Below are 22469 nucleotides of genomic sequence, written 5' to 3'. Positions count from 1 at the left end.
ATTTTAGGAGAACTCAGAGTTAAACTGAATCAGTTCCGATCCATCTTTAGTAGGTGCAAAAGATCAACTAAACAAACGCCAGATGCTCTGGCTCAATTGGTTTGTGAACTTCATTTTTCAAACAATGTGGTTGTAGGATAATTTCTGCTTGAATTGATAGGATGGCTGTGAAAAGTAACTCCAGTGTCCAGCTCCTCCCCCACCCCAAGGCACATTTCAAATAAAATAATCCCATCAACAGGATTCTGTTGCTCATCTCAAAAGAAGCCCTACCCACCCTCTGTTGTATTTCCTATTGTCTATTTTAGATTGTAAGCTCCTTCAGGGCAGGGGCCTATTTTTGCTGATGAAATACTGTGAAGAGCAATGCACACTGATGCAACTACTAATAGTTATCATTATCATCAATAATGATGGCATATCAGGTGTGTGGTATTAAAAGGCCTGAGATTTTGGAAGGCAGGGGAATAGGGTTGCAGTGAGTCTTGCAAAGTCTCCAACCTGGTACTACTTGGTGGAAAGATCTCAGCACTGCCTTCTATATGAAAGGAAAGGGGGTGACTCTCCCCTGGCCCAATAATAAATGTAGGATTTTGGTTAGGTGTAATGTAATAGATATAAATCCCTGCAATGACACTAATTTATAAGATAGCCTTATGGTTTTGTTGTATGGAAAGGGCTTCGAAACACACACAAGGCTATAGAAATGCATTTTCCTGTTTCCACCATTATTGAACAACATAAGCCAGAGAAATTTATCTTGCCCTTTTCCAAATTAGGTTTTACTTCCTAGTGGTCTAAAAATCCATTTCTCTAAATATAGAACCCTTTCCCTGAAAAAGGTGAAAATCGCATTTGAAAAGGGGAATTGTCTTCATTTTCTGTTTGTTTCTTTATTTTTGGTTGCTCCTTGGAAAAGATAACTCACCTATAGCTTTTTTTCTTTTTTTTAAACAGCCCCATTCGATGCATGTTTACTAGGAGATGAGCCTCGCTGAATTAAATGGGACTTACTCCCGGGTAAATATATACAGGACTGCAGCCGTAGTTACTGTGACTGAGAAGGTTTGTCCTCCAACCCTAATTTAAAAGAAGGGACCGTGGAGTGGGGATTGAAATAAAATAACAACTGGTAACAAGTAAGGGCTTATGTTTGCAGCCCAAATTCTCAGGCCTGTCGGAAGGGGCGCTTTCCCTCCAGATCATTGACGAACTCAACACGTGTTAACCTTCGCGTTTCTGTTTACACAACCTGGGAGGATGAACTGCAACTGCAGAGTGGGGATTTCCCCCCCCCCCTTTCTTAGAGGATACATTTCAGAACAGATCCACTGCCCTCTTCCAAAGTACATGTCTAGGAGCCTGTCGAAGTTAGTTCTTAATGGCACAATCCTATGCCTGTTTAGACAAAGAAAAGGCCTACAACTCCCAGCATTCCCCAGCCAGACATAGGATTGTTCCCTGAATCGGGTAGCTGTTCTTAACTGGGTTCTGGGTGCAGGTTTAAATCACCTATGCACCCTTACGTGAGGGTAGGTCCCAGCTGAATCAACTAGCGGTTTAAGGCTTCAATCGTATACTCACGGACATGGGACCAAGTCCTAACGAACTCAGCGGGACTTACTTTTGAGTGGACTGCGTATTAAAGGCACTCTGAAGGGGTGGCTTAAAATCAGCGTAACAGCATGGTCCTTTTAAAAAAGGTTTTTACGGGGATCTTTTTTTTTTTTAAACAGCGACACCTTTGAAAGGAATTACTTTGAATAAAAGTGTCTAGGTAGTAGCTAAATTGTGACCCCATTCAAACCATCTCCCGACTCACTAAGTGGGGATATCTGAAATCAAGCTCGGAATTCCTCAGGTTAGCTGGGAAGCGTGTAGAGGAAGGAGGGTGGAGAGGATGATAATCTCAGATAAAATGATGAGTTAAACTTAGCATTTCACACAGATCTATTACTCGAGCTGCCTTGGGGTGGGGGAGGTGGAGTCATGCAGAGCCCCCCAAAAATCACACCTGGTATGAATGAGAGGATTGATTTATCGGTGAAGACTGTAGCCTTGTTTTGCTCTTGAGGTATTATCCCTGACACTGATAATACAGGGCGGGTTGTAGGTTGGTATAAACTTCTCCTGTAGTCTCCTGTTGTATATTAGTAGTAAAAAATACTACAGTGAATGTTGTAAGTATAGGGAAACATAGACACGGCTCCTTCTACAAGGAAATTAACGTAGTAATAAATCGAGAGTCTTTTCATAGTATAGTACTGCTATACAGCTCTTCCTGTACCTGCATATTTTCCCGAGTTGTAATGCCGTTTTCACCCGTTTCCCTGCTGTTTGAACGGATTTTCATTGTCAAAGTCGCAAACCTAAGAGACAATGTTTCGCTATATTGTAATGTTTACTACTACTGCCATAAAGCACTTATACTACCAGTGTTCTTGGTACAAGGTACTACCAGTAGCTCTTCATTATAATGTGACAACATAGGGAAACATTTTCTATAATGATTGTTACTTCAGTAACGCAAATAACTATAGGCAAATAACAGTAACTATTTTTATAGGGGAAAAAAATCCATGATTGTACATTGGAAGAAAACAAACCCTGTTTTTATCAGGGTGGCTTCCTATTAGATGAGTTCCTGCACATTTATTTGTTTTTGGCTAGTGGATGTGAGGCACCCTTGTCCGCTCCACTCTCCGTTGTCTTGACTGGAACTGGCTTCTTCGTCCACCACATCAGTCAGAGAAGGTGGTATGAGACCTTAGGCCGGGCAGGTGCGCAGAAACAACATGGGCTTGGAGAAATCTATTCCATTGTGGGGTGGGTGGCTCTTTTTTCGCCTTGCGAATCTGCCTGCCCTCGCTAAGCCTGCTCCTGGAAAGGTTTTCTTTCTGTCTGTAGATTTACTGACTTCGGTGTAACTAGTCTGGAGTAAGTTGTATCCAGGACTGCAAAATAGCGCGGGGAGGGTCCTACTTAGGACTTTCGAGCCTCACTCCTGGGGCGGGGCGGGGAAGCTGGATACAGCCCCAAACCTTTTCCAGTCTGGACATCGGTGTTCTAAGCCGTTTGAGTCCCCTTGGCTTCCCCGGGCCTAAAAGGCAACCCGCTCGGCGACGCATCCCAATGAGGAGGAGCTTTCCAGCCCACCCTTACGCGTGCTGGGTTGGGAGGAAGCGCCGATGGGCTCCCCGCAGAGCTGCTTCCTCGCCAGGGGGCCCGGGATGGCGGCTCAAGGGACTCGGCCCAGATCGAAAAGCAGCTAAGAGTGGAAGGATCCCAGGACGACGGTGGCGTGGGACGGCAGCGCGGCGTTGCAAACGCCCCGGCAGGCGTCCGGGTTGCTCTCCTTCGCCCGGAGGAAGCGACCGCAAACGCCTGATCGACGCTCTTCGGCCGACCGCCGGGCCGGGGAAGCCGGCAGCAGCTGCGGGGGGCAGAGGGGCGGCGGCGGGGGCGGCTGCCGCTGCTCCCGTCCACGGGGCCTGTGGGATGAGGTCAATTGGAGTAGATCTCCTCCGCCTCATTTGGTTACTAATTGGTTTCTTGTGTTAGAAATCGAAATCTCATTTTCAGGAAATTACAGCGCCTCCGTGGGCAGGCCGTGAAGGTAATCCGGGGTGGGGTGGGGTGGGGTGGGGTGGGGTGCCCGGGGGGGGGGGGTCGGGGAGGAGGGAGGAGGTAGTCTTTAAATGGAAATCGGAGGGAAAGCAACGGTGGAACTCGGCCCAGCTTTTCAGGCGAAACGTGAGCTCCTTCGATCCATAATAGATACATCCCCCGCCTTTCTAAAGCTACTTATGTAAATGTAGTAAACCAGGCTCGGCTCGACGAGGAGGAGGCGAGGCGCGGAAAGGACATTTATTTTTGATCTTGGAAGGTTAATGTAGCGTAACTTGGAAATCTTCCAAAATAGATGCTGTGTCCCCCCACCTCCTTTTTGTCTTCGACCACTTTAGTCAGGAAAATCCCCCTTCAGACTCCAAGCGCTCGAGTTCCTTCTTCTATTCCAGTTTTTACTCCTTCTCCTCTTGGGCTCTCCCTATTACAAGAGAAGTCTTTAGATCTCCGGCCTGGCTTAATCCCAAAAGCAAAAGGGAGATCTGTGTTTTCTCGCTTTTTTTTTTTTTTTTTAAGGCATTTAGAGGATTTGTAAAAATTTGGTTGCGGTAGGTCAAGTTCAAAAAAAAAAAAAAAGTCACTCTACTCCACTGGTTCGATTGAACGTTAGTAACGAGATGAAGATATTTTTTTACAAAATGTTGAAATAAAGAATGAACCTTACTGTCTCTGGGGATGCAGTCCTATTAGCACTTGCTTGGGAGTAAGTCTCATTGAATGCACTGAGACTTGTTTCCCAGTAAACACGCATACATGCGGGCTGTAAATCGACACAGCTCGAATTAAGCCGACGCTAGGGATATTTACACAGCGCGGTGTGCGTAAGGTGCATTAATTCCCAAGGAGCTTGATTTAATTTTTTTTTTTTTAATCTTGTATCACCTTAAAGACTAACAAATTTATTTTGGCATAAATTTTCCTGGGCTATGGTCCACTTCATCAGATGCATGGAGTATTATGGAGAGTTTCAGGATGTGCACGTGTACGTGTGTGTGATATATATACATATGTATATATATATATTCAGGTACCTATTGGAGGAGAGGGCGGAGAATTGTAATAAATGAGGTCAGATGAAAATGCAGTGGAGAAAGTACTGATGGTGACAATCAGCTATTGCTGATTACAAACATTCTGGCATTAGGTGAGCCAATTGACATATGCCGTGTGATAAAAAATAAATAAATACATAATCCCGATTCAAGCCTCTGGAGATAGAATTTAACCTGTTGATGAATTCTAATTTAGCAGTCTCTCACTCTAATCTCCCTTTGAAGTTCCGTTATGCCAAAATAAATTTATTAGTCTTCAAGGTGCCACAAGACTTTTTTTTTTTTTTTTTTTGCTGCAATAGACTAGTACAGCTACCATCTGGAAGTTGATTTAAAGTTAGCATTTGTATAGTATAATTCTATACATGTCTTCTCAGAAGTAAGTTCCATGAAGATCAATCGGACTTATTCCCAGATAAGTGTGTATAGGACTGAAGCCTTAGGATCAGGGTCTTACAGCCCATTCATTTCAGCTAGACCAAAAAAGAGGTCATTCCATCAGAAGGCTGTAATCCTACACACCCTTACTTGGAAGTAAACCTCACAAACATACTGCCCAGTAAATATTTCTGGCTGTAAGGCTGTGATCTAACCACACTGACTCTACAACTTTGTACCCACTTATCTGGAAGCAAGTACCGCTGAACTCAGACTTACTTCTGAGTCGACATGTATAGGATTGAGTTGCTATCACAGCAACTCAACTGTATAGAATGGGGAAAACATGCTTAGGATCGGGTGATACATGTGCAACTAGGTGTAGATGAAACAGGCCTTCACTGCTCAGTTCAATAGGATTGCAGCACAATCCTATATATGTCTATGCAGGAGTAAGGTTCAGTGAGTTCAATGGGGCTCGGTCGCAGGTAAATGGGTACAGGATTGCAACCTTAAAGTACTTAGCTTCACCGGAATGTGAACTGGATATACTTGAAAGGCATATTGCTGGTAATATTTTCTCTCTTCCTCCCCCCCACCCACGCCCCACCTTTCAAAGCAAGGTTTTAAGGACTTCAAGGGAGCAAAGGATTGGAGTATGAGAGTATGGTCAGACGGTTGTCAGTGAGTCAAAAGAGCTCGCCAGTGGAAAGGACGGGGACATCTGGCATGTCCAGGGCTCCCCAACCCTGGGGACTCGATGGCCTTGTAGGCCCCTTCCAATCCTACTATTCTACTATTCTAACCCACCCTCTCCTTGTGCGTCTCACGTGATGGAATTTGGAAGAGAAGCTTTGAGCACAACGGAAAGCAAATGAGTTGTTTTAAAGAAAATATTGACTCTGCCAATATTGGTTTGGTTGGAGGAAGGGCTCCATCGCGAACAGAAGAGAGGAACTCAGCGCTGCGAGAAAGAGAGGAGACTGGAAGAGATGAAGGACGGCTGGCTGGCTGGGTTGCTTTCTAGCCAAAAATTAACCTGTAATGCAGGCGAATTGTTCATTAACCTACAAAGGCAGGATCTGCTTCTCTTTTAGAAGCCTAGGAAGTGGGTCTCCCTCCATTCCCTGCTCCGCCTCATCTCTACGTTTGGATTAATCAACAACTGATAAAACCTTTGCTGGGAAAGCGCCGCGGTTGGAACGGACGCGCCCGGATATTGGAGACATACCAGGAAGGTTCTCAAGAGCCAATACGAGTAAAAAGTGTGTGTGTGTAGACACGAGGGTGTCCAGAGACGTTGCCCTGCCTTCCTTAGCCGCTTTCTGCAGTTTCCCACCCTGGAAGCGCAATCCATCAGCCCTTCGTCTTCCTTCTAAGCCTGCCTCGCTCCCATAATAAACCCATCCAAACCGCGCGCGCCTCATTCGCATGGCGCTCCACCGAGACTGGTCCGATAACTTAAGCGGGAGAATCGGAGGAGACATTCCTGCTCCCCGTTTCCCCTAGCCAGGGTTCAAGTATTCTCACATTCGCAGGGGAGAAACGAAAGAAACCGACCCATGGAACCCGCAAAGGCGCAGATTTGTGCTCAGCCAATATGGTGCGATACGGCCCGTTGATGGGGCCATTTAAGGCGTAATCCTATGGATGTAGGAAATGGCAACCCACTCCAGTATTCTTGCCAAGAAAACCCCGTGGAACGTATCACAAGGCTAAAAGATATGACGCCGGAAGATGAGCCCCTCAGGTCGGAAGGTGTCCAATATACTACTGGGGAAGAGCAGAGGGTATTTCCAAGTAGCGCCAGAAAGAGTGAAACGGCTGGGCCAAAGCCGAAAGGACACTCAGCTGTGGATGTGTCTGGTGGTGAAAAGAAAATCCGATGCTGTAAAGAACAATATTGTTTAGGAACCTGGAATGTAAGAGCAGTGAATCAAGGTAAGCTGGAGGTGGTCAAACATGAGATGGCAAGATTGAACATCGACATCTTGGGAATCAGTGAACTAAAATGGACAAGCATGGGCAAATTTAATTCAGGTGACCATCATATCTACTACTGTGGGCAAGAATCCCTTAGAAGAAATGGAGTAGCACTCACAGTCAACAAAAGGGTGGGAAAAGCAGTACTGGGGTACAATCTTAAAAACGATAGAATGATCTCAATACAAATCCAAGGCAAACCATTCAACATCACAGTAATTCAAGTCTATGCCCCAACCACTGATGCCGAAGCAGCTGAGGTTGATCGGTTCTATGAAGACCTACAACACCTTCTAGAACCAACACCAAAAAAAGATGTTCTCTTCATCAAAGGGGATTGGAATGCTAAAGTAGGAAGTCAAGAAATCACCGGGATAACAGGCAGGCATGGCCTTGGTGTACAAAATGAAGCAGGACAAAAGCTAATAGAGTTTTGCCAAGAGAACACGCTGATCATAGCAAACACTCTTTTCCAACAGCACAAGAGGCGACTCTACACATGGACATCACCAGATGGTCAATATCGAAACCAGATTGATTATGTCCTTTGCAGCCAAAGATGGAGAAGCTCCATACAGTCAGTAAAAACAAGACCTGGAGCTGACTGTGGCTCAGATCATGAGCTGCTTCTTGCAAAATTTCGGCTTAAATTGAAGAATGTAGGGAAAACCACTAAACCATTCCGGTATGACCTCAATCATATCCCTTATGAATATACAGTGGAGGTGAGGAATAGATTTCAGGGATTAGACCTGATAGACAGAGTGCCTGAGGAACTATGGATGGAGGCCCGTAACATTGTTCAGGAGGCAGCAACGAAATCCGTCCCAAAGAAAAAGAAATGCAAGAAAGCCAAGTGGCTGTCTGATGAGGCTTTACAAGTAGCTGAGGAAAGAAGGGAAGTGAAAAGCAAGCGAGAAAGGGGAAGATATATCCAACTGAATGCAGAGTTCCAGAGAATAGCAAGGAGAGACAAGAAGGCCTTCTTAAATGAACAATGCAAAGAAATTGAGGAAAATAACAGAATGGGAAAGACTAGATATCTCTTCAAGAAAATCGGAGATCTCAAGGGAACGTTTTGTGCAAAGATGGGCATGATAAAGGACAAAGAAGGCAGGGACCTAACAGAAGCAGATGAGATTAAGAAGAGGTGGAAAGAATACACAGAAGAACTATACAGAAAAGATCTGAATGTCCCTGATAGCCATGATAGTGCGGTCACTGAACTTGAGCCGGACATCCTCGAGAGTGAAGTCAAGTGGGCCTTAGGAAGCATTAGTAACAACAAAGCTAGTGGAGATGACAGTATTCCAGCTGAGCTATTTAAAATCCTAAAAGATGATGCTGTTAAAGTGCTGCATTCAATATGCCAACAAATTTGGAACACTCAACAATGGCCGCAAGACTGGAAAAGGTCAGTTTACATTCCAATTCCAAAGAAGGGCAACGCCAAAGAGTGTTCAAACTACGTACAATTGCGCTCATTTCACATGCCAGCAAGGTGATGCTCAAAATCCTACAAGCTAGGCTTCAGCAGTATGCGAACCTAGAACTACCGGAAGTACAAGCTGGGTTTCGAAGAGGCCGAGGAACTAGAGATCAAATCGCCAGTGTTCGCTGGATCATGGAGAAAGCAAGAGAATTCCAGAAAAACGTCTATTTCTGCTTCATTGACTACGCTAAAGCCTTTGATTGTGTGGATCACAACAAACTGTGGCAAATTCTTAAAGTGATGGGAGTACCAGACCACCTTACCTGTCTCCTGAGAAACCTGTACCAGGGTCAAGAAGCAACAGGAAGAACCGGACATGGAACAACCGATTGGTTCAAAATTGGGAAAGTATTATGACAAGGCTGCATATTGTCACCCTGCTTATTTAACTTATATGCAGAGTACATCATGAGAAACGCTGGGTTGGATGAATCACAGGTCGGAATTAAGATTGCTGGGAGAATTATCAACAACCTCCGATATGCAGACGATACCACCCTAATGGCAGAAAGCGAAGAGGATCTCAAGAGCCTCTTGTGGAGGGTGAAAGAGGAGAGTGCAAAAGCTGGTTTGAAACTCAACATTAAAAAAACATGGCCCCATCACTTCCTGGCATATGGAAGGGGAAGAAATGGAAGCAGTGACAGATTTTACTTTCTTGGGCTCCAAGATCACCGCAGATGGTGACTGTAGCCATGAAATTAAAAGACGCTTGCTCCTTGGGAGGAAAGCTATGGCAAACCTAGACAGTAAGAAGCAGAGACATCACCTTGCCGACAAAGGTCCGTCTAATCAAAGCTATGGTTTTCCAGTAGTAATGTATGGCTGTGAGAGCTGGACTATAAGGAAGGCTGAGCTCCGAAGAGTAGATGCTTTCGAACTGTGGTGCTGGAGAAGACTCTTACGAGTCCCCTGGACTGCAAGGAGGTCAAATCAGTCCATCCTAGAGGAAATCAACCCTGAGTGCTCTTTGGAAGGACAGATACTGAAGCTGAAGCTCCAGTATTTTGGCCACCTGATGCGAAGAGAAAACTCTCTGGAAAAGACCCTGATGCTGGGAAAGACTGAAGGCAAAAGGAGAACGGGACGGCAGAGGATGAGATGGCTAGATAGCATCACCGATGCAATGAATATGAACTTGAGCACACTCCGGGAGAGAGCGGAGGACAGGAAGGCCTGGCGTGCTATGGTCCATGGGGTCACGAAGAGTCGGACACGACTGAACGACTGAACAACAACAACCTATGGATGTTTAGACATAAAAAAAACTGCAGCTCCCAGCATTCCCTAGCCGACATGGCTAGCTGGGGAATGCTGGGAATTGTAGTATTTTTCTGTGACCAAGGCTGCAATCCTATCGCCACTTACGGAGTAAGGCCGATTCAACTCAATCGGAGTAAGGCCGATTCAACTCAATGGTACTGAACACTTCTGAATAGCAGGGATGCGCAGACTTCAGACATGTGGGATCTGCTTTGTATTTTTATGAGAGCCCCCAGAGTCCAAGAGAATAGGAGCCAAGTAGAAAATAGAGGCTCAGGTGAGTGAACATACAGGTAAAGGACAGGTGTTCTCTTGGCACACGCTCAGTTCAGGAATGTGTTGTCAGTACCAGAACTGAGTTCACAGTCTTTTCGCGCAAGAATCCACTCTTCGTTCCCTCCCCACCCCCAGCATTCCATTTCAGTACTCTAATTTAGAAGAAAATAAAATAAAAGCCTATTTGTTCCTATTCTAATCAGGACTCAGAAATCTTTGCTGCTCTACTGAAAGTTTCTCCCTCCAGTAGATCTTGATCTCTACCTTCTGTTTGTCCCTGCTCCTTAGGAGTGCTCTGAAAGGCTGCAATTCCGGGCACAATTACCTTAATCTCAGTTGAGCATCGGGGGACTAACTTCTAAGTAAACATGCAGAGTTTGGGATTGCAGTCTTGCCCAGGGCTTCCTTGGAAATTAAGGCCACTGGACTGCCTGTGACTCACTTCCGAGGAGGCACAACTCGAACTGCGTGGGGGCCGATCAGTACTGAACTTTCTTCCGAGTAAGGATCAGTTTGGAATGCTCCTATTCTGATGTTTTGACGCTGCAACAGGTTGTGATGATATCCGTGAGAACGATTTCGATGTTCAGGTGTGAGGGCAACTTTGAAAATAAAACTCCGTGGAATCCACTGGATTTCATGCTGAGACAAGGGTGATCTTTTTATTCTCGATATCACGAGCCACCGGACATATTCCAGCAGAAAAGGAGCCGGGGAGGCAATTGGATGGATGTGCTTGTTTTGGAACTCAGGGAAGACCTGCCGAAGTCAGACCCAAAGGCCGGATGCATACTACATCTTGTTCATTACATGCACGTGGTTTCCTAGGTGAAATCGCTGAGATCTCCAGAGGGGCTGGGAAAGACTCGTGTAAGAAACCCCGGAGAGTGGCTGCCAGTCAATGTAGATAAAGCAGAGGTGGTAGATGTATTTGTATTTATTTGCTTACTACATGCATATGGTGTCTTTTCCCCAAGGGGCTCAAGGCAGCCTACATGCTTCACTCCCTGCCTCCATTTTTTATCCCCCCTCACAAGAACCATGTGAGGAGGCTGATAGTGACAGACCCAAGGTGACTTGGCGACCTTCACAGCTGAGGATTTGAACCTGGATCTCCCCGCTCCTAGTCCAACACTCTAACCAGAAAGTAGATCTCAAGCTGTTTTGGACTTCAGCTCCAGGCCTTCCTGACAGAGGAAGCTGCCTTAAACTGAGTCAGACCTTTGGTCCTAGATCTAGCCTAGTATTGTCGACATTGACTGGCAGTATCTCTCCAGGGTTTCAAACAGGAGTTTTTCTAGCCCTACCTGGAGATGCAGAGATCGAACCTGGGACCTTCTACATTCAAAACATGGGCTCTACCACCGAGCTACAGCCCCTCCCGTCTGTGCTGGCCATGCTGGCAAGGGCTTCCTGGGAGATGATGTCGGAAACACCCGGAGGGCTACCTTCTGCCCACCCCTGCTCTAACCACTACACCGCAGGTGGAGCTATTTTAGCAGCTTCCTATCTGTCCTGGACTGGCACGTGTGAACTTGCTCTTCCACAGAGGCGCCTCCTCCTCACCCTTTTATCTGGCCGGTGGGAGGCTAGGCTTTCCGAGAAGAATGGACTTCTAGCCTTTGTCCGAGTGGATTGAATGAAGATTTGAACCGGATGCCTTTTGTTGCTACCGTCCTCAGCCTCTTGCCAAAATAAAATAGGACCTCGATTGTGTGTGTGTGTCCTTTGTGACTACTAGCACAAAATAATCTCGTGGAGCGTCCATTCAGAAATGGGGAAAAGCCAGCATTGGGCTGGTACCTCCGTCTCTGGATTCCAGGCAGGGACTTGGGGTTGGATCCAATATTGGTCTAATTTATGCCCCATTCATTTCTCTAAGTGGGGCTAACACTGGCTACAACTCCTACTCCTAATATCTGCTGTACAACCAGTAGTCCTAATAACTCACTCAGGAAAGCCAGAATAAACTATAAAGGCCGAAGGGCTTGATTTCACGGCCTGGGATTTTAACCGGTTTACCCCCTGACCCTACGCATCTGGATGTATAGCCCCCTGAAATGCCAATGTAGATCACAGGCGTGTAAATTCTGTGACAGACACAGCGCAATACTATTTATGTTCCACCTTTCTCTACCACCCAATAGCCAAAGCTCTCTGGGTGGCTGACAAAAGTTAAACCCCCAAAAGGCAACACGATAAAATGCAGAACCTCTAAAAGTTTAAAGCAGCATAAAAGTAAAGTAAATAAAGTACGAGCCAGGAGCAGTGTAAAGACCTAAAACGAGAGAAAGAACAAAAAACGAAAACGAAACAAGAGCCAGTAATACATTTTAAAAACAAAGCTGAAGGGCTAAAAACCAATTAAAAGCAATCTGATAAATCTGATAAAAAGAAGTGCCTTTGAATTCAGTAGGACTTTCTCCAAGGGACCTGTGCATAGGATTGCCGCCTAGAGCTGAGATTCTATGCACGCTTTCCTTTGCTTGGAAGAAACCCGCACCGAGGCTTACTTCCGAGTAATCCGGCATAGGTGCTGGGCTGCAGCTCGTCTTCGATCCGAGCGCTCTTCGCCTTGTTCTGACCACGCTGTTCGGCCAGGAATGAGGAAAGGCTGCGGACTAACCAAGAAAGACTCGTCCCGGCTGCAGTGCGTGTGGGGAAGTGGAAGGAGATGCAGAAGGGCGAAAAGGACAGGTGGCTGAAGAAGAGGGGTGCATATGAATGGGGATGGGCAGTTCCAGACACTTGTATTCAAGCCTTCCAAGTATGTACCTTTTTCGTCCATTTCTCTCACGCAACTTTACGGAGGATACGCTAGGGATAAACATCAAGACAGTGCCAGAACATTTTTTAATGGTACGTTTCTAGGCCTCATGGTCTCAAACAAACAAACAAACAAACAAACAAACAAGTATTCGTTTAAAATCTGAATCTGGGACTGCTTCTCTCCGCCGCCAAAGCGCTGGAGTTAATAAATGTCTCCGCTTATAATTGGTTGTTCCCACGTGCCAGGAAGCGCAAAGAAATGCAGCGTGCCAATCGGGGGGAGTGGGGGGCGATGGTGAGAGGAGGAGGAAGAGGGCTTGCGGGAGGGCCCGGTGTTTGTGTAGTCCAGGCACAATCTTTAGCAGGATTTAGTTGCATCAGCATCAAGAGGAAGCTCTTTCGGCTCTTGTTTTCACTTCTAAGCCCACTTACGTGGATGAGACGACTTCAGTGGGACTTCATGCTCAAGAAAATTGCGCTTTAGAATCCAGGCGTATGAAAGGCTGTATGAGTGTGTAGGGGAGGTGTGTTGAGGTTGCGTGACGCACTTTTCTTGCTGGGGTGCCTTTGGCCGGCCCGATCCACAAGTAAAGCCGATGTGCTCTTGGGTTTCTCGATCTTTGGCTCCCTGATCTTCTCTGAGATTTCAGGCGAATGTACACACTTCCAACAGTATTGTGTTGGTTACTTTCGGTGCTAGTCCCGTCGAAGGACAATCGGGTTCAAAAACGAAAGAACGCTGCTTGACTGGAAAAACAGACTTACTTATTTGTGCTAGAACCTGCTTCCGAATAAATTATGCTTGTTGGGATCGCAGCAGGTTAAACTCAGGTGTTTCGATTTAACCCGGTTGCTGTAACATTTCATAAAAAGGGGAAACCCGGTCGCTTTTCGGAAGGGGAGAAAAAATCTCGCGCGGGGGGGGGCGGGGGAGTAATGCCAGCGGAAACAAATTAATAAATTTTCGATTTCGCACGCTCCTCCTTCCCGTTTTGAGGGGAGAGAAACCAAGGCGCCGTTATATCAGATATGTTGTAGAAGGATTTCTGATCTGCCTGTACCTGGATCTACTCTTGGAGGCTGAAGTTGCTCGTTTTGCATGGATTCATCCCACCAGAAAGAAGGGGGTGGGGGGTGGGAGAGACAGTTCCGTTCATTTATTTATGGTATTTCGGTACCGCCTTTCTGGGACGAACCAAGGCGGTTTACAAAAATTACAGAACATAGAAACCATAATCAGATAAAAACAGCCATGTTTATGGCGAAAGGAGTAGGGGGAGACAGATGGGGGAGGCAGAGGACGGCGAGTTAATTTACAGGCGTGGGGAGAAAGAAAAATGGCTAGATGCCCCTTATGAGTTATTGATTTCACCCTGAACAGGCCAGCCAAAGTGCCTACAGGGCTTCGTTGTTGCTTTAACACTCAGTTGCCATGATAATTGATAACACATATGGTCAAGTGGCAACTTTCTCCTCGAGACAACAAGAAGGGAGGTCTGTCTGAAAACTAAAGGTTGCTTCGTTGGGGAGGTTTTAAGGACCCGAACCTACAGGGCACCAGACTTAGCCCAGCTTGGGGTGGGGTGGGGGACCCACACAAGTGGATCCTGACTCCTGAGAGAGCACGGATTAGGGGTTTGTATAGGAGATAATCGAGTATGTGACGCCGATTGCGGAAGTCTCTCGCCAACCCTGCAGTATTTCGTGGCAGGCGCCGCGATCATCTCTTTCTTCGTCCTCCGGGAATTGTGATGTATGTCTCCATCTCCTGCGTGCTTCCTCAGACGTCAATCCCGCTGTGTTAATTGCGATTTGCAAGCCGATCCTATGATTTTTACTTTGAATACATTTGCACTGAGCAATAGGACATACTCCCAGGCAAGGGAACAGGAGATTTCAGCCCTACACTGGGGGGAAAAACAAAAAGCGCACCCCGCCACCCAAACAAAATTTCTTTGATGTGAAATCTACAAACAGGCATGATCTAGGGGTTTTTTTTCTTTTCTTTTTTTAATGATCATCACTTGTTTCTTCTTGCTGTTGCTATTATGTCATTTGGGCAGCTGAATGGTAATCACACAACATGTGTGGATCACAAGAGCTGGACACTTGCTATCATTTAGCATAATGCTTTGATTTGTGGTTCAATGGAAGACTGTTTGATGTCATTTTCCACAGACTTTCTATATCTCTCCAGGATGTTCCATTCGAAATGGGTTTTGTTACTGCATTTTCTGCAGAGAAACTAGCTTCTGCAGACTAGAATTTGGGTTGGAATGCTCAAATTTTGGGGGTGGGCTATTTGCAGCCCTCCAGATGTTTTAGCCTACAACTCTGATCAGCCCCCTAGCCATCATAGCCAATGGTGAGGAATGATGGGACTACTAGGCCAAAATGTCTGGAGGGCCACAAGTTGTCCACCCCTGTTTAAGTGTGAGCAGGGAAGAGTTCAAATGTCTAACAAGCAAGTTAATAAGACTTGTAGTATTTGACATACAAAATAGTTCCAATCTATCAGGAGAAATTACTACACAATCCCACAAAAATAATAATTAAAACAATTTCCACTTCCTCCAATAGAAAATTCAATAGAATTTTGAACAGAATTGTTGTTCAAGGCAGTGGTTTAAGGTTGGAATGACTGGACTTTGGTATATTGCTTCAGTTCAATTCCAGGCATGTTGACATAGAAGTAAGTCCCATTCAATTCAATGAGCAGGATCAAGCTGTTAGCTGCATGAGAACCCAGCTGAACTACATACCTGTATATAAGTTATAGATCAGCCTTCCCAGTCTGGTGCTCTTCTGATGTGTTGGACTACAGTTCCCACCATCCCCAGCCAGCATGGTGCGAGATGTACTCCAACACATTTTGAGGGTACCAAAGATGTAATGAACAGCCTCAGAAACCTTTATGGGGACCCTCATGCCATGTCTCTCTTTGACTAACCTGTTGTGTTTCAACAGGACTTGGAGAAGCCTGGGGCCACTCAACTCGAACCAGCCCTTTGGACAACGTTGGGCGCGAGCTGGGATCCCATCTTTTGCAGGTATGAGAACCCTGGAAACAATGCTTCCCTACTGGTGGTTCTGACAGTGTGACCACAAGCCAGTCGAGAGGACAGGCTTGTCCCATCCCGTGGGGAATGTACATGACTGTGAGCCTTCCCCAACTGGGTGCTCTCCAGATTTTTTGGACTAGAACTCTCAGGGTTCCTTGCCATTGACCATGTTGGCGGGGGCTGATGGGATCTGTAGTCCAAAACACCTAGAGGGCACCCTGTTAGGGAAAGCTGCATTATGGAATGTGCACTAACTTTCTAACAGCTCAGATGTTTGTTTTTTAATTGTTAGTGCAACAGGCTTAGGGAGAAATAGAGCTGTATGCTTTTGATGGGAAGATGTGCAACAGGGAAGTGAGTTTCAAAGTGCTGGTCAGCTGTTAGATTGTGTGTGAATGGCATTGCATATGAGAGCAAGACAGGAATAGTATCTGAATGGCAAGTGGGTGTGACCTCTGGAAGACTCTCACACAGTCTGCCTGGCTTCTGCTTTCCTTGAATCCTATGTTCCTTTCATTTGCTTAAATAAAAAAAACAGATAAATGCAAGAAAAGGCTACAGTAAAGACAGACTGAAGTATTTGAACTTCCATAGGTCTTGGCTGTAAGGGTTCTAGCTTCATTATATTGAAATGAATCTGCATCCCACCTTGAGTCATCACTATTATGGCAGCCTTCCCCAACTTGGTACCCTCCAGATGTTTTGGACAACAACTCCCATCACATCTTACTGCTGTCTATGCTACCTGGGGCTGATGGGAGGTGAAGTCAAAAACATCTGGAGGGCACCCAGTTGGAGAAAATTGTATTACGGAATGCGCATTAACATTCTATCAGCTCAGAGGTTGTTTTTTCTTTTCAACTGTTAGTGCAGCAGGCTTAGAGATATATAGAGCTGTATGCTTTTAGTATGAAGAAGTGCAACAGAGAAGTGAGTTTCAAAGTGTTGGTCAGCTATTAGATTGTGTGTGAATGACACTGCATATGAGAGCAAGACAGGAATAGTATCTGAATAGGTCAGAAGTCCGGTCTATGAGCTTGATGCTAATCTCCATCCAAGTTCCTGAAACAGACTAAATATTTACACTGGGATTGCAACTTCTGGCCCTCCAGATGTTTGGGCCTACAACTCCCACCAGCCCTAGTCAGCAAAGCCAATGGTGAGGGCTCCTGGGAATTGTAGGCCAGAACATCTGGAAGGCCACCAGTTGCCCACCCCTGATTTAAATGCTGAGGAAACATCTGCAGGGTCCTGGACATTTTGCCCTTTGATCCTCTCTCCATTGTTTATTAAAGGCCCATCAAAATAAATGGCTGGAAATATTGCCCTTGCCTTCAGCTGGTCCTAGTGGTATGTCTGCTTCAGAATTTGTGGAGGATTTTGAATCGGGGCACAGTGGGGGGGGGGACATTGCTCAATGGTTGAGTACATGATTACTTCGCCTGTAGAAGGTCCCAGGTTCAATTTGTGGCACTGTCGATTTCAAAAGATCAGGTGGCAGCAGGTGGTGAGGAAAAAAAAGGCATCTCCCTGGGAACCTGGTGAGTCACTACCAGTCGGAGTAAACAGGCTTGAGGAAGATGAATAAATAGTCTGATGTGGTTTAAGGCAGCTTCTTTCTGTAGTGTGATCTCTGGAGAACTTGGAAGCCTGGCATAAAGAGCTGCTGCTATGTGTTTTCTGCACATTTACAGTACAATCCTATACATATATACTCAGAAGTCAGTCCCATTGAATTTAGTGGGGCTTGCTCCCAGATACGTGGCCACAGGATTGCAGCCTTAATACCATTCAAAGGCATAAAACCCAGGCTGCTAATCAGAAGAAAAAGACAGGGATATAAGGCTAAAGTAAGCAATCTAAGGACCAGTCCACAACTCAACTCAGTACCAATACTGATTTTATTTCAGTTAAAACCAGTAAGATGGTTTCAATCCCAGTATTCCAGTTTAAGTGGGTCCTGAATCAGGGGATGAAATCTACACCAGAGGTAGGTGACCTGGAGTAAAATCCAACATGAGTCCTACTTAGAGTAGACCTATTCAAATGAATGGTATTTAAGTTAGTCATGAATAACTTAAATCCCATTCATTCCACTGGGTCTACTCTAGGTAGGACTTGTGTTGGATTTTATGCCTGGTACCCTCCAGATCTTTTGAACAACAATTCCCATAATCCCTGGCTATTGGCTATATTGGCTGGGACCAATGGGGATTGTAGTCCAGAATGTTTGGAGAGCGCCAGGTTGCCTACTCCTAATCTTCATTTTCAATTTAGATTGGATTTATACCAGAGTAAGTGTTTCAGCTTTCCCCAAAGGGTCCTGTGAACTGTTGATTGATGGGGCATTCAGAATTCCCAGAGAGAGATCCCTCAGTAGAGATCCCTAGTCTACAATTTCCAGCTTTCCCGGGGGATATGGCATGACAGTTTACCTAGCAAAATAAGCCTGTATCATAGATTAACAGATCAATCCTAGACATGTCTTCTCAGAAGTAAGCCCCATTGAGTTCAATGAGACCTATTTCCAGGGAGGCTTGTTTAATCCTCTCAGAGGGCAAGAGCCACCAGTGAATGGGTGGAGTAGACTTCACTTCACAGCTGTTTTTTAAAATCCCTTTCTTTGTAGACTTTGGACGGTTTCATATTTGTGGTAGCTCCAGACGGCAAGATCATGTACATCTCCGAGACAGCCTCTGTTCATTTGGGTTTGTCGCAGGTATGTGACGGATTCTGGCAGAACTGACAAAAAAAGGTGGTGGGAGGGCATGAAAGACAACACTTCCCTTGATGGGAGATGTTCACCCAATCCCGAACCTATGGGGAGCAAGGAGGCCAAAGTGAAGCCAATCCATTAGCAGAAATCCAATCCCTAGGTTGTCTCCAGTGTTAGTCTTACTTAGAGTAGACCCACTGAAATAAATGGGGCTTAAGTTAGACTAACGTTGGATACAACCCCAATGTTAGCCTGAGTAGTATTCACGTTGCTATCCTGTGCACACTTACCCGGAAATAAGCCCCATTGAAAACAGTGGGATTCGCTTCCGAGTAACATGCCTAGGATTGGCTCATTTGGTTTCAGCAGGTATTACACCCAGGTAAGTAATTCTTAAAGACATGTGCATATTTATTTATGAGTATTGGCGCATTGAAGTCAGTAAGATTTGCTTCTGAATAGATTGAAAGCATAGATGGTGCTTCCAAATCCCATTGAGAGTGACTTCATTGCAGTGGTGCCATCTGGGTGGGACTTTGGGGCTGAAGTCCAGGGCCCCAGTCAGCAGAATGAGTAGGAGGCCCACCACATGCAGCAGGGCTGGCTTAGCGCAGTAACAGTCAAATCCTGTAGGAAAGCCCCACTAGTTCAGTGGTGTTTACTTCTGGAGAAATGCCCACAGGATTGAAGCATGGGAGTAAGTTCCATTGTGCTCAGTCGGACTTGCTCGTTCCAGTGAACAAACCTGGGCTGCTGCTAATGCTATCCTAGGCACACTGACTTTGACTGATCTCAATGGTCCAGCTGTATCTGGGCTATGCAACTACAGACCGCAGATGGGGGATGTTTTAATCTAAGCAACATGCCTAGGATTGGCTCATTTGATTTCAGTCATGTACATCCCCTCCCCGCAGTCTACAGTGGTATAGCCCAGACCTAGGTTTACCATCTCAATGAATGCTAGCTTTTTGAATAAACATGTGGAGAATCCGCCTACAGGCCCAGTTAACCTAGAAATAGGTGGCACACAAATTCTTACTGCTAAGTAATGAATTAGGATGGGGTACCAGTCCTCTCACTTAGAGCGGTGTCCTGTTTTTTCTGACCGGACTTCTGTGCATGATGAGCTGTATGATGACAGGAGGAAATTTAGCTCGTGAAGCTTTGACCCATCACTTCCATTACAGTAGCAAAAAGCTTCCCCTACTGAGTTTCTGCTTGTCGGGTGCAGCTAACAGTTGTCGGGAATGGCAACTATTCCTCCTGTTCACAGCCATTCTTATACATGCTTACTCAGGAGGAAGCTCCACTTCAAGAGGCCTCTGCTTAAGACTGCACCCTAAATGTCCAGTCTAAGGCAACTTTCTCCATGCTAGCTGGGGCTGATGATGTAGAGTTGTGATTCACATCTGGGTTGGAGAAGGCTGGTCTAAGTGCAGAGGTGGGCAGCCTGTGGGTTGTTGAACTCCAACTCCCATAATCCCTGGCCAGTCAGGGATGATGAGAGTTGGAGTCCAGGAACATCTGGAGCGCCAAAGATTCCCTAAACCCGGTCTAAGGTCTCCAAGTTTGCCCCCGCGGCGTACGCCCGTTTGGACTTTGGAATGGAACAGGAAGTGCCCAAGAAAACGGCCAAGTTACTGTCTTGCTTGGGTTCGACTGGTCCTGTGAATCAGCGTCCTTCGGGGCTACTTCGAAGTCAGAGGCGCAGACAGGAATGGAAGGGCTCATATACCGCGCGCTGCTTCTTGGGGCGAGGGTCGCTGAGATAATCCGGGCACTGCATGGGCAGCTGCGTCGATGGCAATCAAGATGCATCGCCCTTTTCCTCCTCCTGCCCCCCTCCCGGTTCCTCCCTTGCAGGTAGAGCTGACCGGCAACAGCATTTACGAGTACATCCACCCCGCCGATCACGACGAGATGACCGCCGTCCTCACCGCCCATCAGCCCTACCATTCCCACTTCGTTCAGGGTAAAGTTAACCGGGTAAAGCAGCGGGCGGGAAGGGGAAGAAGCGGCCGGCGGCAAAAAGCGGCCTCTCCCCTGACATGCGCGTTGTGCCTCTTGCCTCCTAGAGTACGAGATCGAGCGCTCCTTCTTCCTAAGGATGAAATGCGTCCTGGCCAAGAGGAACGCGGGTCTGACCTGCGGCGGCTACAAGGTGGGTGGGCACAAGAGGGCCAACTAGTGGCTGGCCCAAGAACTGCGTGCGCCCTGGCTGACTGAGGACCAAGAGCGGGGCGCCCTTAAACCTTCGCTGATACGGATAATCGAGGCTAGCGGCTGCAGCGCCCTTCGGCACGTTTTCTCCTCGAATTGATGGGCATTTACTTGGCAGTAAATCCTATCCATTTCCCTGGCACTTAATTCCAATTAAGACTGAGATTCCGTGCTCACTTATTTGGGGGAAAGTCCCGCACAGCGAGATTTACCTATGAGTAAACATGCATAGGATTAGTCTGTAAGGTTGCAATCCTCTGCATACTTGGGAGTAAGCCCCTTGAAATCCGTTTAAGCCCCAGTGTTTTCGATAGGATTGAAATTCAAGGAATGTCCTTGAATTTCCTTCTTCACACAGCACATAATTAAACTATGGAATTCGCTGCCACAGGGTGCAGTGACAGCCACCAATTTGGATGGCTTTAAAAGGGGGGTGGACAAATTCCTGGAGGAAAAGGCTATCAATGGCTACTAGTCCTGATGGCTATGTGCTACCTCCAGTACCAGAGGCAGTGAGCCTATGTACACCAGTTTCTGGGGAACATGGGCAGGAGGGTGCTGTTGTGCTCAACTCCTGCTTGTGGGTTCCTGGTCGACAACTGGTTGGCCACTGTGTGAACAGAATGCTGGAGTAGATGGACCCTTGGTCTGATCCGGTATCAGGGCTCTTCTGATGTTCTTATGTTCTAAGGAAGGCTGTGAATTCCAAGCATACAGAAAACGAGGCTGTGATCCTTATCACACCAGGGAGTAAGTCAAAGGGACTTACTTCCGAGTAAGCATGCATACTTTTGTGTTGTAAGGGTCACTGGATATGCATCCTGATTGTATGGGTCAGCCTTCCCCAACCTGGATTTTGGGACTCCAAATCCCATCAGTCCCGGTCAGCATGGCCAAGGGTAACAAATGCTGGAAATTGTAGTAAAAAATGTCTGGAGGGCACCAGGTTGGAGAAGACTGATATGGATGTTTATTTGGAAGTAAGATCTTGTGAATTCAAGGTCGCTTATTCCCAGCAGGTGTGCAATGGATTAGGATCGTGCTGTATGTTGAAGATATTTCAGAGTAAACATATTTAGGATCTGGCTGTTGGTTTGCTTAAGGCTGCAATCTTATGCACATCTTCCTGCAAGCAGGTTCCATTGGACTTGGGAGGAGGTATTTCTGAGTAGATATGCACTGGCTTTTGTTGTAACAAGACCTCAGAGTGCATGCCAGGCATAAGGGGTATCTTTCTCTGTAAGGTGCAATCCTATGCATATTTAGACAGAAAGAAGTCCTACAACTCCCAGCATTTGAATACTGGGAGTTGTAGGACATTTTCTGTCTAAATAAGCAAAGGATTGAGCCTTTACAGTATTTTTTATAGTCCTATTTTTTATTTATTTTTTACAGAAAGAACCATTGATTTCAGGACATACTTAGCTGACGCACTTAGCCTGCAATCCTATAATACTTACCTGGGAGTAAGTCTCATGGAACTCAGTGGGGTGTATTTCTGAGTAGGTGTGCACAGGATTGCACTATTTGGCTGCAACCCTATGCCACTTTCCTACAAGTAAGTCGCATTAAACCCATTGGGGCTTATTTCTGAGTAGAGACAAAAATTTCATGTCTTCCACACTCCTCAT

At 46.1% G+C, this 22469-nt stretch overlaps 1 protein-coding gene across 1 annotated transcript in view; it reads left to right on the top strand.

The window, feature by feature from the left end:
• Window positions 1-22469, top strand: part of SIM1 (SIM bHLH transcription factor 1) — a 91511-nt gene that overhangs the window by 12180 nt on the left and 56862 nt on the right. The window contains exons 2-5 of the mRNA XM_084831248.1: window positions 15808-15890; window positions 18532-18621; window positions 20482-20590; window positions 20694-20779. Coding sequence (XP_084687374.1) covers window positions 15808-15890; window positions 18532-18621; window positions 20482-20590; window positions 20694-20779 — 368 coding nt within the window. The remainder of the gene's footprint in view (window positions 1-15807; window positions 15891-18531; window positions 18622-20481; window positions 20591-20693; window positions 20780-22469) is intronic.

The sequence above is a fragment of the Heloderma suspectum genome, chromosome 1, assembly GCF_057233095.1.
Source record: "Heloderma suspectum isolate Gila_16-S chromosome 1, 16-S_ref, whole genome shotgun sequence".
Classification (NCBI taxonomy): domain Eukaryota; kingdom Metazoa; phylum Chordata; class Lepidosauria; order Squamata; family Helodermatidae; genus Heloderma; species Heloderma suspectum.
The sequence above is the reverse complement of the archived record's forward strand: the minus strand, read 5'-3'. Positions and strand labels throughout refer to the sequence as shown.